The sequence below is a fragment of the Thalassophryne amazonica genome, chromosome 15 (genome assembly GCF_902500255.1).
Source record: "Thalassophryne amazonica chromosome 15, fThaAma1.1, whole genome shotgun sequence".
Classification (NCBI taxonomy): Eukaryota; Metazoa; Chordata; class Actinopteri; order Batrachoidiformes; family Batrachoididae; genus Thalassophryne; species Thalassophryne amazonica.
The window spans coordinates 82,188,658-82,202,886 of NC_047117.1; the positions used below are offsets into that span (position 1 = coordinate 82,188,658).

The window sequence follows — 14,229 nt, forward strand, 5'->3', positions numbered from 1 at the left end:
AAAATGACGTATTGCATACCTTTTCAGATGAATAAAATCCAATGCATGATGACATAAAAATAATAAATAATAATTCAAATAATTTCAGGTATCGGGGGGGGGTGTTTTTAATACTTAGCACTCACTTCAGAATGATATGACATTTTAAAAGCTTTTCATTATTTTTACGACATCATTGTGTCTCAGATCTTGAAGCAAAATGACGTGATATTCTGACATAATGTTGCTGGATGTTGAAATCGCTTGTAATCGTCGCCCTGCTATGCTGCGGATATCCTGAAGATGGCGCTGTTGAATATGCACCGACACAGAACGCAGCCAGCGGTTTCGAGTGATTGATCCGCTTTTATTTTCTCTTTCTGTTTTTAATCTGACTCACTCTACAAAATAAACGCTGCGGAAGAGATCCGCCAGCGGGTACGGCTTGATGACATATCTGAGACGTTTACAGTGGAGATTTTATGACCGTGTGCGGCTGAGGTTAATCTGATAAATAACTTGCCACCTTTGCTGTGACCCAGAGAAGCAGCAGCTCTGCGCATGCGCACTGCATCGGCTGTATGGGGACGAGGAGGACATCACGGAAAAAACGTAGCAGCGGCGGCGGCAGCAGCACCACGAAACCCCACGCTGAGATTTCGCCTCTCCCCACGACTATGTCCGGTGCGGCGGTAAAGAGCGGGACCGCCACTTGACAGGCCTGGAGCAGGACTGCGCCGTTACCGGGGAGGAAATCGCTTTCTTCGTATGGGAGCAGCATGCGGGAAATGGTTGGAGGTTGCTGCGTGTGTTCCGACGAGCGAGGCTGGGCTGAGAATCCGCTGGTTTACTGTGATGGACACGGCTGCAGCGTCGCCGTCCACCAAGGTACGGTTAGCCGCTATGACAGTGTAATTAGCGGGCAGCCGCGAGCGCTGAGCCCCGCGGGCTCCACCGCGGAGCTCCGGGAGCAGGTCTGTGTTGATATGTGGGAGGGGTAGGCGTGCTGTTTGTTGTTTCCGCCAGCACACATGATCGCACGGACAGGGCCGAGCAGGCTGACACCGAGCCCGGCGGATGGCGCCGCGGTGTCACCTCGCGTCCGTTCCCGGCCCGGTTGGCTCCACGACGTTCGGCAGCAGGAGGCGTGTTTTTGTGTCGGTCGGTGTGGACACTTTGTGACTCCCGCTTTGTTCCTCTAATGTGTCGATTAAAAAAAAAAAAACAAACAAAAAGGTGAGAGGACGTGCAGGCAGGACTGTGATCTCACTTCTGGTTGATTTATTTTTAACCAGTGTTGGTTTTGTTGTTAAATTTCACGGCGTTCTGGGGAAACAGTCAGGTAATTTTGCTTTTAATCATCTTTAAACTTCATTCTGACTTGTCAGAGCAGGTGAACAGGGGTTAAGTCATAACACTGATGATTGCTGGTTTATCACATCACAGGGGCGTAGCCAGGGGGTGCTAATGAGCCCCCAACATAGAGCCATAAATTCAACTAGTACCACACTACATTCCCAAGTGTCAACTGTAGGGATGTGAATCTTACAACTCACGATTCAATTCAATTCGGATTCTTGGGGTGACGATTTGATTCAGAATCGAGCTCTGAGAAATAGTTATATTACTTAAAAATGTTTATGTTTAAGAAAATGCAGCTTTACAAGGTTAATCAAGTGATTCTAAAGATGTAAATTTACTTATCTGCTTTGCTTATTCAGAGTTGGCTGGCAGTTTAGCGAAGCGCTGGTCAGTAGTCGGCAGAGACCTCTGCTCCGCTTCTTTTAGCTCGGGGTGATATAGTGTAGCATGTGGGCTCGAGGATTTGAAGTGTTTCCAAAGTACTTAACTTTCATTTTGCAGATTTTGCACACTGCATAAGTCATGTCAGGCTCCTTACGCAGCAAATAATAAAATCCAAAGTGCGCCCAAACATTTGCCTTCAGCAAAGACGGTGCTGGCTGAATTAGCGCTTCGTCCGCCATGCTAAGCTGCAGCTCACGAATGTTTGAAGCACCCCGGACCCTCCCCTCGCGTGGACGCTGCAGTACGGAAGCCGTTGCCTGACAAACAGTACACCCAGCAAGTAAGCAAGAAAATGTTTAAAAAACACTTTTTAAAAATCGATTCTTGGACATTTTGGATCGATTCAGAATCTTAATAAATAAGAATCGGAATTCGGACGTGAATCGATTTTTTCCGGCACCCTTAGTCAACTGCTCAGCGCTAATTAACTCTAAGTCTGATGCGGAAATTCGGCAAACTTTCATGAGTTTTTTTTCCTCAAATATCAGAGACAGATTTTTTTTTTTCAAATATTTACTGCCCCACCCCCAAAAATCCCCCTAATGAAAATACTTTTGGGACATCATCAGTTTTCACGCATCAGACTTACAGAGTGGTTAAATAGCGCCGACCGTGTCAACTGTGGAGAGCTTTTAAACAGTCTATTTTAGCAACAAATGACTGCACTACTGTGCATAAAATTAGCTATTTTCCTATATATTAGTGAAGTATGTAAGGTAAGGGGATAACTCCAGAATTTTTTCCCAATTCAATACAAATCACTGTTCCAAGATCACACTATGGTGCAAACACTCCTGTCAGGTTTGGCTAGTCAAGAACAAAAGATCTGCACAAAATTAAACTTACGGAACAGTATCATTTGCAATTTTCAACAGTTAGCTTGAGGAGCTAGAGTTTACACATCCTGAACATTCTGCCTGAGGTTTCCACTTTTTCCCAACCTGGGGTCTGAACCCCCCTTCTCAGGGGCTCACCAAAGATCCTGGAGGAGCATGAGGTTTTGTCAGCTCTGAGGCTGTTGTGTTTACAGGTGCATAATCAATCAGTCAATCAACTTTTTTCTTATATAGCGCCAAATCACAACAAACAGTTGCCCCAAGGCGCTCCATATTGTAAGGCAAGGCCATACAATAATTATGAAAAACCCCAACGGTCAAAACGACCCCCTATGAGCAAGCACTTGGCCACAGTGGGAAGGAAAAACTCCCTTTTAACAGGAAGAAACCTCCAGCAGAACCAGGCTCAGGGAGGGGCAGTCTTCTGCTGAGACTGGTTGGGGCTGAGGGAAAGAACCAGGAAAAAGACATGCTGTGGAAGAGAGCAGAGATCGATCACTAATGATTAAATGCAGAGTGATGCATACGGAGCAAAAAGAGAAAGAAACAGTGCATCATGGGAACCCCCCCACAGTCTACGTCTAAAGCAACATAACCAAGGGATGGTCCAGGGTCACCCAATCCAGCCCTAACTATAAGCCTTAGCGAAAAGGAAAGTTTTAAGCCTAATCTTAAAAGTAGAGAGGGTATCTGTCTCCCTGATCTGAATTGGGAGCTGGTTCCACAGGAGAGGAGCCTGAAAGCTGAAGGCTCTGCCTCCCAATCTACTCTTACAAACCCTAGGAAGTACAAGTAAGCCCACAGTCTGAGAGCGAAGCGCTCTAATGGGGTAATATGGTACTACGAGGTCCCTAAGATAAGATGGGACCTGATTATTCAAAACCTTATAAGTAAGAAGAAGAATTTTAAATTCTATTCTAGCATTAACAGGAAGCCAATGAAGGGAGGCCAACACGGGTGAGATATGCTCTCTCCTGCTAGTCCCCGTCAGTACTCTAGCTGCAGCATTCTGAACCAACTGAAGGCTTTTTAGGGAACTTTTAGGACAACCTGATAATAATGAATTACAATAGTCCAGCCTAGAGGAAATAAATGCATGAATTAGTTTTTCAGCATCACTCTGAGACAAGACCTTTCTGATTTTAGAGATATTGCGTAAATGCAAAAAGGCAGTCCTACATATTTGTTTAATATGCGCTTTGAATGACATATCCTGATCAAAAATAACTCCAAGATTTCTCACAGAATTACTAGAGATCAGGGAAATGCCATCCAGAGTAACGATCTGGTTAGACACCATGCTTCTAAGATTTGTGGGGCCAAGTACAATAACTTCAGTTTTATCTGAGTTTAAAAGCAGGAAATTAGAGGTCATCCATGTCTTTATGTCTGTAAGACAATCCTGCAGTTTAGCTAATTGGTGTGTATCCTCTGGCTTCATGGATAGATAAAGCTGGGTATCATCTGCGTAACAATGAAAATTTAAGCAATACCGTCTAATAATACTGCCCAAGGGAAGCATGTATAAAGTGAATAAAATTGGGTCCTAGCACAGAACCTTGTGGAACTCCATAATTAACTTTAGTCTGTGAAGAAGATTCCCCATTTACATGAACAAACTGTAATCTATTAGACAAATATGATTCAAACCACCGCAGCGCAATGCCTTTAATACCTATGACATGCTCTAATCTCTGTAATAAAATTTATGGTCAACAGTATCAAAAGCAGCACTGAGGTCCAACAGAACAAGCACAGAGATAAGTCCACTGTCCGAAGCCATAAGAAGATCATTTGTAACCTTCACTAATGCTGTTTCTGTACTATGATGAATTCTAAACCTGACTGAAACTCTTCAAATAGACCATTCCTCTGCAGGTGATCAGTTAGCTGTTTTACAACTACCCTCTCAAGAATCTTTGAGAGAAAAGGAAGGTTGGAGATTGGCCTATAATTAGCTAAGATAGCTGGGTCAAGTGATGGCTTTTTAAGTAATGGTTTAATTACTGCCACCTTAAAGGCCTGTGGTACATAACCAACTAACAAAGATAGATTGATCATATTTAAGATTGAAGCATTAAATAATGGTAGGACTTCCTTGAGCAGCCTGGCAGGAATGGGGTCTAATAAGCATGTTGATGGTTTGGATGAAGTAACTAATGAAAATAACTCAGAAACAATCGGAGAGAAAGAGTCTAACCAAATACCGGCATCACTGAAAGCAGCCAAAGATAACGATACATCTTTGGGATGGTTATGAGTAATTTTTTCTCTAATAGTCAAAATTTGTTAGCAAAGAAAGTCATGAAGTCATTACTAGTTAAAGTTAATGGAATACTCAGCTCAATAGAGCTCTGACTCTTTGTCAGCCTGGCTACAGTGCTGAAAAGAAACCTGGGGTTGTTCTTATTTTCTTCAATTAGTGATGAGTAGAAAGATGTCCTAGCTTCACGAAGGGCTTTCTTATAGAGCAACAAACTCTTTTTCCAGGCTAAGTGAAGATCTTCTAAATTAGTGAGACGCCATTTCCTCTCCAACTTACGGGTTATCTGCTTTAAGCTACGAGTTTGTGAGTTATACCACGGAGTCAGACACTTCTGATTTAAAGCTCTCTTTTTCAGAGGAGCTACAGCATCCAAAGTTGTCTTCAATGAGGATGTAAAACTATTGACAAGATACTCTAACTCCCTTACAGAGTTTAGGTAGCTACTCTGCTCTATGTTGGTATATGACATTAGAGAACATAAAGAAGGAATCATATCCTTAAACCTAGTTACAGCGCTTTCTGAAAGACTTCTAGTGTAATGAAACTTATTCCCCACTGCTGGGTAGTCCATCAGGGTAAATGTAAATGTTATTAAAAAATAACTTTCAATCAAATAATAACCAGTAGTATCTCTCTGTGGCATGAAAGTAGCAGCCTTGCAGACAGGAAGGCAGTAGGGAGGGTTGTGGGGGCAGCAGAGAAGATTATTAGTGCCAGGTTGCCAAACATTGGTGAACGTGCTGCTTGTTCAGTGCAAGAAGGATAATCGGGCACACTTCACATCCCTTTAACAATCTGTTTTCCCTCCTGCCCTCAGGTAGACGGGAAAACATGCAGATTCAGGGGCGACTTTTACCCAACCGCCATAAGACAGTTAAATACAAAGCCATAGAAAGAACTGTGCAACATAGAATGTAGGATATAGAATACATCGTAGCATTTGGTAGCAACTTTGTCCTTGTAGCATCATCATATGTGCAATAGCCTGTGTCCTTTCTTTATTTATTGTATGTTGTGTAAACAAAGACACAGAGACAGTTATCGATGTTTTTTTACCCTATTTATCACTATCACACACCTTGGACTGGTATTATGTGCTTTTATTCTGTGTGTTTATCTATTCATGCAGTGCATCGATATTTCATTCTGTGACATCTTTTACTGAGTGACAATAAAAAATGAGTCTAAGTCATAATGACACACCTGCTAGACAGTCAGGAGGGACTGCAGTTAAAGTTATATATGTTTATTTCCATATTTCATATATATATATATATATATATGATCCATAGTAAGAGAAGGGAGCATGTTGAAACTGGCTTATAGAGGTGAAGGTATGCTCTGAAAAGAAGGGGAATGAAAGGCAGTAGGAAGTACATGTGTATTGATGAGAGGGCACAAGATGGAATGTTAAAGTTCAAGGAGCAGAAGTTGTGAAGGTGGATGAGTTTAAATACTTGAGGTCAACTATTCAAAGCAATGGAGGGACACCAAGGAGTAGATTTATGGACGTGGTGAGAGAGAACATAAAGGTGATTGGTGTGACAGAAGAAGATACAGAAGACAGGTGGGATGGAGACTGATGTTCTGCTGCAGCATGGCCTATGAAGAAGTCAGAAGAAGAAGCATAGGGCCATAAATTCAACCCCTACCTCTGACGTTCATTATTACCCAATTGTAACTAAAGTCAAATCAATTCTTCCCATCCATAGGTCCAATGCATCTGCAGTGTTTGATCAAAATCAGACAAGGTGTTCTGAAGATATCTTGCTAAGATACATACAAACATTGGTAGCAAGGAGATCACAAGAGCATACGCCTCCAGCAGCAGCACTCATTACTTACAATCTCAGACAAATTAAAATGTTATTTGCAATCGAGCCAGTGAGCGCTGCACTCGACTTCGTCACTTGAGTCAGTATGAGCGAAATCGCCTTTTTCTGCACATTATTGATACGTGAGTATCAGTCAGACACTGGCAGTAGAGCTATAAATGAACCCAAAGCCTGTTTTCCTGAAGCTTAACAATTATAGTGTCGTTATTAACGTGTTGTTACATTTTCAGGTTACTTACAACATACATTGCTGAGTCCATTCCCTCATGTTTGTTAACATGGTAATAAATGCTATCATCTTCTGAGTTTCAAAATTAAAAGGGCACAAAATGAGGATAAACTGGCTAAAATTTGGTTAAATATGATATGTCAGACCACAACATGGAACCATCCTGGGTCCTACATAGGAACTGTCGAGGCATCTGGTTGTCTTCTTCTCTTTTGATGTCCCAGATCAATAGAAAAAGCAAGTTTGTGCTGCTTATTTCAGTTACCTATTTGGTGATGGATATGAGGAGCAGGTGTGGTTGAAGTTACAGCTTGAAATGTGCTTGTCCTTTTCTTTCATTTCCAAAGTTTAAGGTGGTGGTCACCAAGGCCGCTGCTGCTGTTGCTGCTGTGCAACATCCGCGGTAACCAGCCTAATCAGAGCTAACATCTAAGACTGGCAAATGGTTCATATAAATCACTATATTATAAAAACTACGGCTTCGTGTACTTCTTAAGACATCTGCATAGATGTCTCTGTCCGTATCCATGATTAACATTCAAAGTCCTGAATCTCGCTTCCAACCTTCCAGTTTGCAGTTTTTGTCTTTTCCACTGTCTGTGGACACGTTCTCCTCCTCTTCTTCTTGTTCTTCACCCAGCAGTAGCCCAATTTCTGCTGGCACCCTGTTGGGCAACGGCGCCACTGGCGGTCGATGTTAACCCGGGCCTCGACCGATCTGGTCTGGAAATTCGATTTGTACTCTGCAGGGGTGGTGGCCAAGTGGTTAATGCGCTTGGTTTCAGTTCGGTAGGTTCTGGGTTCAAATCCCACCCCTGCCACATTTCTCCATGTAATGTGGAGTTGCGTCAGGAAGGGCATCTGGTGTAAAACCTGTGCCAAATCAACATGCAGATCCACCTTGGATTTGCTGTGGCGACCCCGAGTGCAAACAAGGGAGCAGCCGAAGGGACTTACTATGATTATGTTGGCTTGTTTTACGCCGGATGCCCTTTCTGACGCAACCCTCCTCATGTATCCGGGCTTGGGTCCGGCACTCGGAGCGTACTGGCTGCACACCCCATGTGGCTGAGTTAAATCTTTACTCTATAAATGTCATCAATTTGAAAATGGTGTTTTCTCTGTGTCGCCTCCAGTTGTTGTAGTGTTTTTTTTTTTATGAGGCTACAAACCCCCAAAGAAACAAATGACACCTTCACCTCAGACTCAGTTTTTCGTGTGCGTCTTCTGTCTTGTGCCCCTGATTTTCATTCAGTAAAAACACTCTGTTTTTCCATTTCCAACAGGAAACGCTCACGTCTGTACTTGGAGCTCCTTGACAGTTTGAGTTGCACAATGTTTTCCAAATGTGTGATAGAATATTTTACTCTCTGGATTTATATAAAAGAAAACAAAGATGTAACATGAAAGGGTTCTATTCTTTTAATGACATTTTAATGGTAAAAACAGACAGTTCGGCTTTTTTTAGAAGACATATGTTATGGATTCAATGTGTTAATGAAGTCTAGTTTATCACACGAATTAAAAAGCTTTTGTCATTTCTTTGTAAAAACATGTTGGTGTTAATGAGTTTTTTCAATTTAGAATGTTTTTCTGTTAAACTGTCTTTTCATAGATTTGCAGGGGAGGTTATTGGAAACTGACAGTTTACTTGAGCCCAAACTTGCATCTTCTCAGACTTCTCTCACCATTTTATTAAATTTACAGTTATATAAACAAAAAGTATATTCAAATTTGCACCTCAAATGTCAAATGGTATTTCAAAAAAAAAAAAAAAAATCACAGAATTTCTTTTTTGTTGATCAAGTCATCCTTCATTTGGATCGTTGTTTCATCTCTTTCACTTTATTGATAAGTAATTGTTCAGTTGGACTGTTTGTGTTCATGGATGGTTGCCATCCAGACCGGATGTGCAAATATTCCTTGCATTAATCCTGTGTCTGTATTCAGTGATGCTTTTTGTTTCAGAATGTTTCGGGCTGAATGAAGGAATGTTTATCATCGTCTCCATCAACAGTTTCAGATTTTACCTTCTGGTTCCCATTTGAGGCTCCCTTCCGCTAAAACGGATACAAACATTCATTCTTACCATCTGCCGTTTTGCATCTAACCCTCCAAAAAACCAACAACACTCACATGTCCAACCATATTTGAGGTTTTATTTTAAATATGTATTTGTTTTAGGTTTTTGCCTCAGTTTATCGTGTTAGGTAATACTTATTTCACGCAAAAAAAAAAAAAAATCTTTGGGACAAATGGAGTGCTATCATTGTGAATGTGAGAAAAAATAAAAATGTACAGATAATTGATGCCCGTGCTACCATCAGTATGACTGACGCGCTCTGTGTGTCGTTCCCAGCGTGCTACGGCATCGTCCAGGTGCCCACAGGTCCGTGGTTCTGTCGGAAGTGTGAGTCACAGGAGAGGGCAGCACGTGTGGTGAGTATAAAACCCACATCCGTCCACATGCTGCCACTTCGTGCCACCTGGCACGTCGACGCTGCTGTGTCAACACGCCGTGTTCTCTTCTTTCCTGTTGCAGAGGTGTGAGTTATGCCCCCACAAAGATGGAGCACTCAAGAGGACAGACAGCGGAGGTAAACGAGGGCACGCCACTCTTCTCCAGGCTCATCTTCTGTCTCCTTATTCCTTAAAGCAAGCACACAAAGCAGCACGGCCATCCGGCTGCTGTGAATTTTATTTAGGATTTTATTCACTGTTCCCATGTTTGAAATGTGATCCGTGAAATTATGTGAGTGGTGAAGCATCATGAGACTGAAGGTGAGAATATCAAAGTGAAACTACCGTATTGTTCTGAATATAAGACGACCCCCTTGTCCAAGGTAAAAAAAAAAAAAGTCAAAAAATTATCTTTTAAGCAAAAATCTTTTTTAAAATAAAAAATGCTTTTAGTATAAGACTAATGTTAATCAAGTCACATTTTATGGGCAGCCCTTCATTTAGTTTTTTTTTTAGCCACATACTGACACCGTGCTGCTTTTGGGACCATGGTAAGCTTTGTGACTGTTAGCATTTTTAGCATTGGGCTTGCCATCTTCTAAAATTACACTCTAACACCATATTGATGAGCTTCTTTAGAGTTGTTTGATGGCCCTGCTGCATTTCTAACTATGAGCTTAAATGAGTTTGCATCATAACGTCTCAGTTTTTTTTTTTAAGACTGATCAATGGGGCTGGTCTCTTCAGTCCTGGGGCGCGCACTCATTTCATGGGAATTTGCTGCCACCTACAGTTGTGGATGTATATGTCATGTAAAAGTCTAGACCCTCAATATAAGATGGTATATTCAATATTTTATATATATATATATATATATATATATATATATAATATCAGTATATGTACAATATAATATGACCTTCAAGAACATCAATATAAAGTGTACCCAGAGTGAGCCGATCTAACACGATGACTCTGGTGCTATGAAAATGATCAGAACTCCATGATGGAACCAGACCACCCTGATACCGTGTCGGACAGAGTTGTATTAGACCAACACGTACTGAACTGTGCATTCTCAACCAGATTCATTGTGTTCCATGGACACGGGTAATGGCCCCTTCACACATAGTGCAAAGTTTGGATGGCGAAACAGTTCAATTAACGCACGAAACATCGAGCCGATGGGCAGGCGTGCACGAACCCGGTGCAAGAGTTTGTGCGCGCGCTGGTGTCTGTCGAGTAGGAACAGTGCTAGGTGCACCATGTGGAGCTGCTTATGTGGAAGAAATAAAAACCAGGTGGTGCCTGGGGACCATATTGCACCACGTATGTGGAATAATGATAATAAAAAAATAAAACCCACACACCACCCGGGATGCGAACTCACACCTTTCAAAACCTCTGATTCCCAGTCAGAGACTTTACCACTGAGCTACGGAGCTGTTCTTTGAAAGCTATGGGAGGCTACCTCATATCAGGAATGACATGGAAGTATTACCAAAAAACAATTAAGCTCCCACACCATATAAAACACTGCATTTATCAAGCGAGCAATACAAATATGATCCATCTGTTCCTCTGGTGATGACCCATGGTCACACACATACAGTCATGCAATGCCATGAATGAGAAGCAGTGTGCTCTGATGTCCACATCTACTGGTCAGGTGCGTCCAGTCGGCTGCATGCGTGTTCTACTCGATACGCGTCTTGTGGACAGCGCAGTGCAGCAGACACCGCGCCATGTGGAACAGAGCTCACATGGGTGACGTGACGGTCAGATTGCCTTCTGCGTGTTCTGATCTGATGGCTCGTTTCAACCTGGGGGGCTGTCAGTGTCCGCTCAGTGCGCTCGCTTGCTGCAGCTTGTCGCCATCACTGCAGTATATGTTTTTATTTATGTCTATGTAAATACAGCAATCAGACACATGCGCCTCACAGTGGACAGTTGTTATTCCATGACTGTCCAAACACAGTAGGTGTTGTGTAGCTGGAATGCCCAGAATGACAGATCACCACAGCTGCTTCTGTCAGAAGCCACGCCTCCCGTGAGTGGAGCGCACACACCTACGTGTCAGTGTGTGTGCAAAGTCACAGTCGTGGGGAACTTAGACAGATTTGACAGCAGTATGACAGTGATTGTTTACAGTCTGTTGTCATGCCAAGAGTGCAATTGGCCATACATTTTCTAAGTGTAATGCGAGTGGTGTTAGATGTTCGTGCGAGTCACCTGGAATTTGGCTGACACCTGTTGCGAGAGGGTGCGATAGGTTCGCACACTTTGTCTTTCAGGCACTTGTGTGAGCATATAGTTGTAGCAACAGGTGCACGAGGCATTAATTTAATTTAATTTAATTAGCTTATAATGCGCCAAATCACAGCAAAAGTCGTTAGCGGCAGGAATGACATTACACGGTTTGCACACGATTCCTGCCTCGTGCGCACTAAGTGTGCACTTAGTCCAAACTTCGCACTATATGTGAAGGGGCCCTAAGCACCAGTACAGTAGATGATCCAGAAAGCTTATAACTTGACATTAGCCCAGAGGGTTTTGAGGTTGTTGAATGTCTTGACTCTTTTGTGTGTGTGTGTTTTGCGCGCACTGTTCTGATCATGTCTGTGATCTATTTGTACTCATCCCATCAGGCTGGGCCCATGTTGTGTGTGCACTCTACATCCCTGAGGTGCAGTTTGCCAACGTCCTCACCATGGAGCCCATCATCTTGCAGTACGTCCCACATGAGAGATACATCAAGGTACTGATACACATCGGGGACTGTTCATCGCATACCTCAGAACAAATGAGACGGTCCGGTCTTGCTTTAAAGTCCTACAAACTCGGTACATTTTTACCCTAGGGGATGCATTAGTGGAATGGAAAACACTTGAGTATTTGGACCTTAAAGATAAAACCTGCACTAAACCATGTAGGACAAGTTGCAAATCTAAGGTCTGGACTGACTATTTTGGGCTAGCCTGTCCCGCTTGGCCAAAAAGTGGACAGACAGAAAATGAGTCCTAATGAGAAGCATCTGTTTGTCTCCAGTCTGAAGCACATAAAAACCTGATTTATTAGAGGTGTTGTGGCATCTGGGTTTGAGTTGCAAATCCTGAGTTCAAACAAAATCAGGTACCTTGTTTGTAACAGTTTGTATATACGCAGAACTGGCCTCAAAAGAATGTACAAGTCGCTTCTCGTAGAAAAGTTGAATTTGACAGAAACAAAACAGAGAGGAGAATGTGTGCATATGGATGGAAACTCTGGTCCAGGCGTAGAGCTGTACATAATACAGTTTTTGTTTAAAATATTCAGATTTGTGACATGGTAAATGTATGGTCTTGGAATTCTGCAAACTCAAATTAGAAGGAGTTGGGACAACATGGAAAATGCAGTGATACTTAACTTAATTTATTTTGTTATTAATCCATTCCTGTATTTAAGGCCTGAAGCACATTAAAAAAATGTTCAGACAGGGGTTATTTATTCAAAATATAGGAGGTTTAAATCATCACTTTTAGACCCAGTTTTCTTGAGACAAGTCAGGGGATGGATACATTCACATTTCCAAATTACTTAATATGTCTTGGACTTTATTTAAATCAATCATGAAGAAATACAAACAGTATGGCACTCTATGTTAAGACACTGCCAAGTAGACAGTTCTCAAAAACTGAGTGACCATGCTGGAAGGAGACTAGTGAGGGAAGCCACCAAGACACCCATGAAGGAGTTACAGGCTTCAGTTGTTGTGGTTGGAGAAAGTGTGCATAGTGCAACTTTTATCTGTTGCATCACCAGTGTTGTGTGGGCCGCCAGAAGAGGAGGCACTGCTGGCCCACCACCAGAGGGCGCCCTGCCTGAAGTGCGGGCTTCAGGCACGAGAGGGCGCTGCCGCCACGGACACAGCCGGGGGTGACAGCTGTCACTCATTATCTCATGACAGCTGTCACCCATCTATGCTTCATCATACTACTCCATAAAACCCGGACGTCATCTCCACCTCATTGCCGAGATATCATCTACCTGTGAAGGTAATTCTCTGCTAAACTGAAAACACTGACTAATAGTCTGAACTTCTTTGCAACTGTTTTCCTGTAAGTGTTTCCTTATCTGTGGGATTGGCGTTTGGTGTGATCAGCGACGGCTTCGCTTCACACTCCAACCAGATAAGTGGTTAACAGGAGCTGCACGAGTGTGTGATTAGAGGTGGAGGTGACTTTCCACCTTCTGACTGTTTTTGTTACTGGGTGTGCACACACCCACATCTCACTGTTTGTGCTCCTCACCAGCAGTACCAGATCCGACAGTCGGGGACGGTGATCACCTGGGAATTCGGGACTTGGCAGCTCCAGTATTCACCAGGTTCGGTGGCGGCGGAAATCGTGTGGTTCCGGCTCTTCTCAGGACAGACGTCTTCTATCCTCGAGCCTGCCCACACGTCACCTTTGTGTATTGACTGCTATCATATTCTGAGATTGTCTGTATAGTCATTGTGCACATTCACAACATTAAATTGTTACCTTTTGGCTCATCTATTGACCGTTCATTTGCGCCCCCTGTTGTGGGTCCATGTCACTACACTTTCCCCAACAGGATATCTCGGCCACGTCATGGATCCCGAGGGGCGTCAACCATCTGTTGGACAGCCAATGGAAGAGCAGGGTGCACAGGCGTCGGCTGGAGGCATGATTGGTGAGTTGCAGCATATCCTCACCGCCTTTACTGCTCGGATGGACCTGATGACCGAGCAAAACGTCATCCTTAATCGCAGGATGGAGGCTCTCACCGCGCAGGTGGAAGCGCGCGCTCAGGGCG

The 14,229-nt window shown here is 43.1% G+C and overlaps 1 protein-coding gene across 1 annotated transcript in view; it reads left to right on the forward strand.

The window, feature by feature from the left end:
* Nucleotides 1-406: 406 nt before the first annotated feature.
* LOC117525623 (protein AF-17-like) overlaps nucleotides 407-14,229 on the forward strand; it is a 63,932-nt gene continuing 50,109 nt past the window's right edge. The window contains exons 1-4 of the mRNA XM_034187521.1: nucleotides 407-867; nucleotides 9,311-9,390; nucleotides 9,494-9,548; nucleotides 12,060-12,169. Coding sequence (XP_034043412.1) covers nucleotides 759-867; nucleotides 9,311-9,390; nucleotides 9,494-9,548; nucleotides 12,060-12,169 — 354 coding nt within the window. The 5' untranslated portion in view covers nucleotides 407-758. The remainder of the gene's footprint in view (nucleotides 868-9,310; nucleotides 9,391-9,493; nucleotides 9,549-12,059; nucleotides 12,170-14,229) is intronic.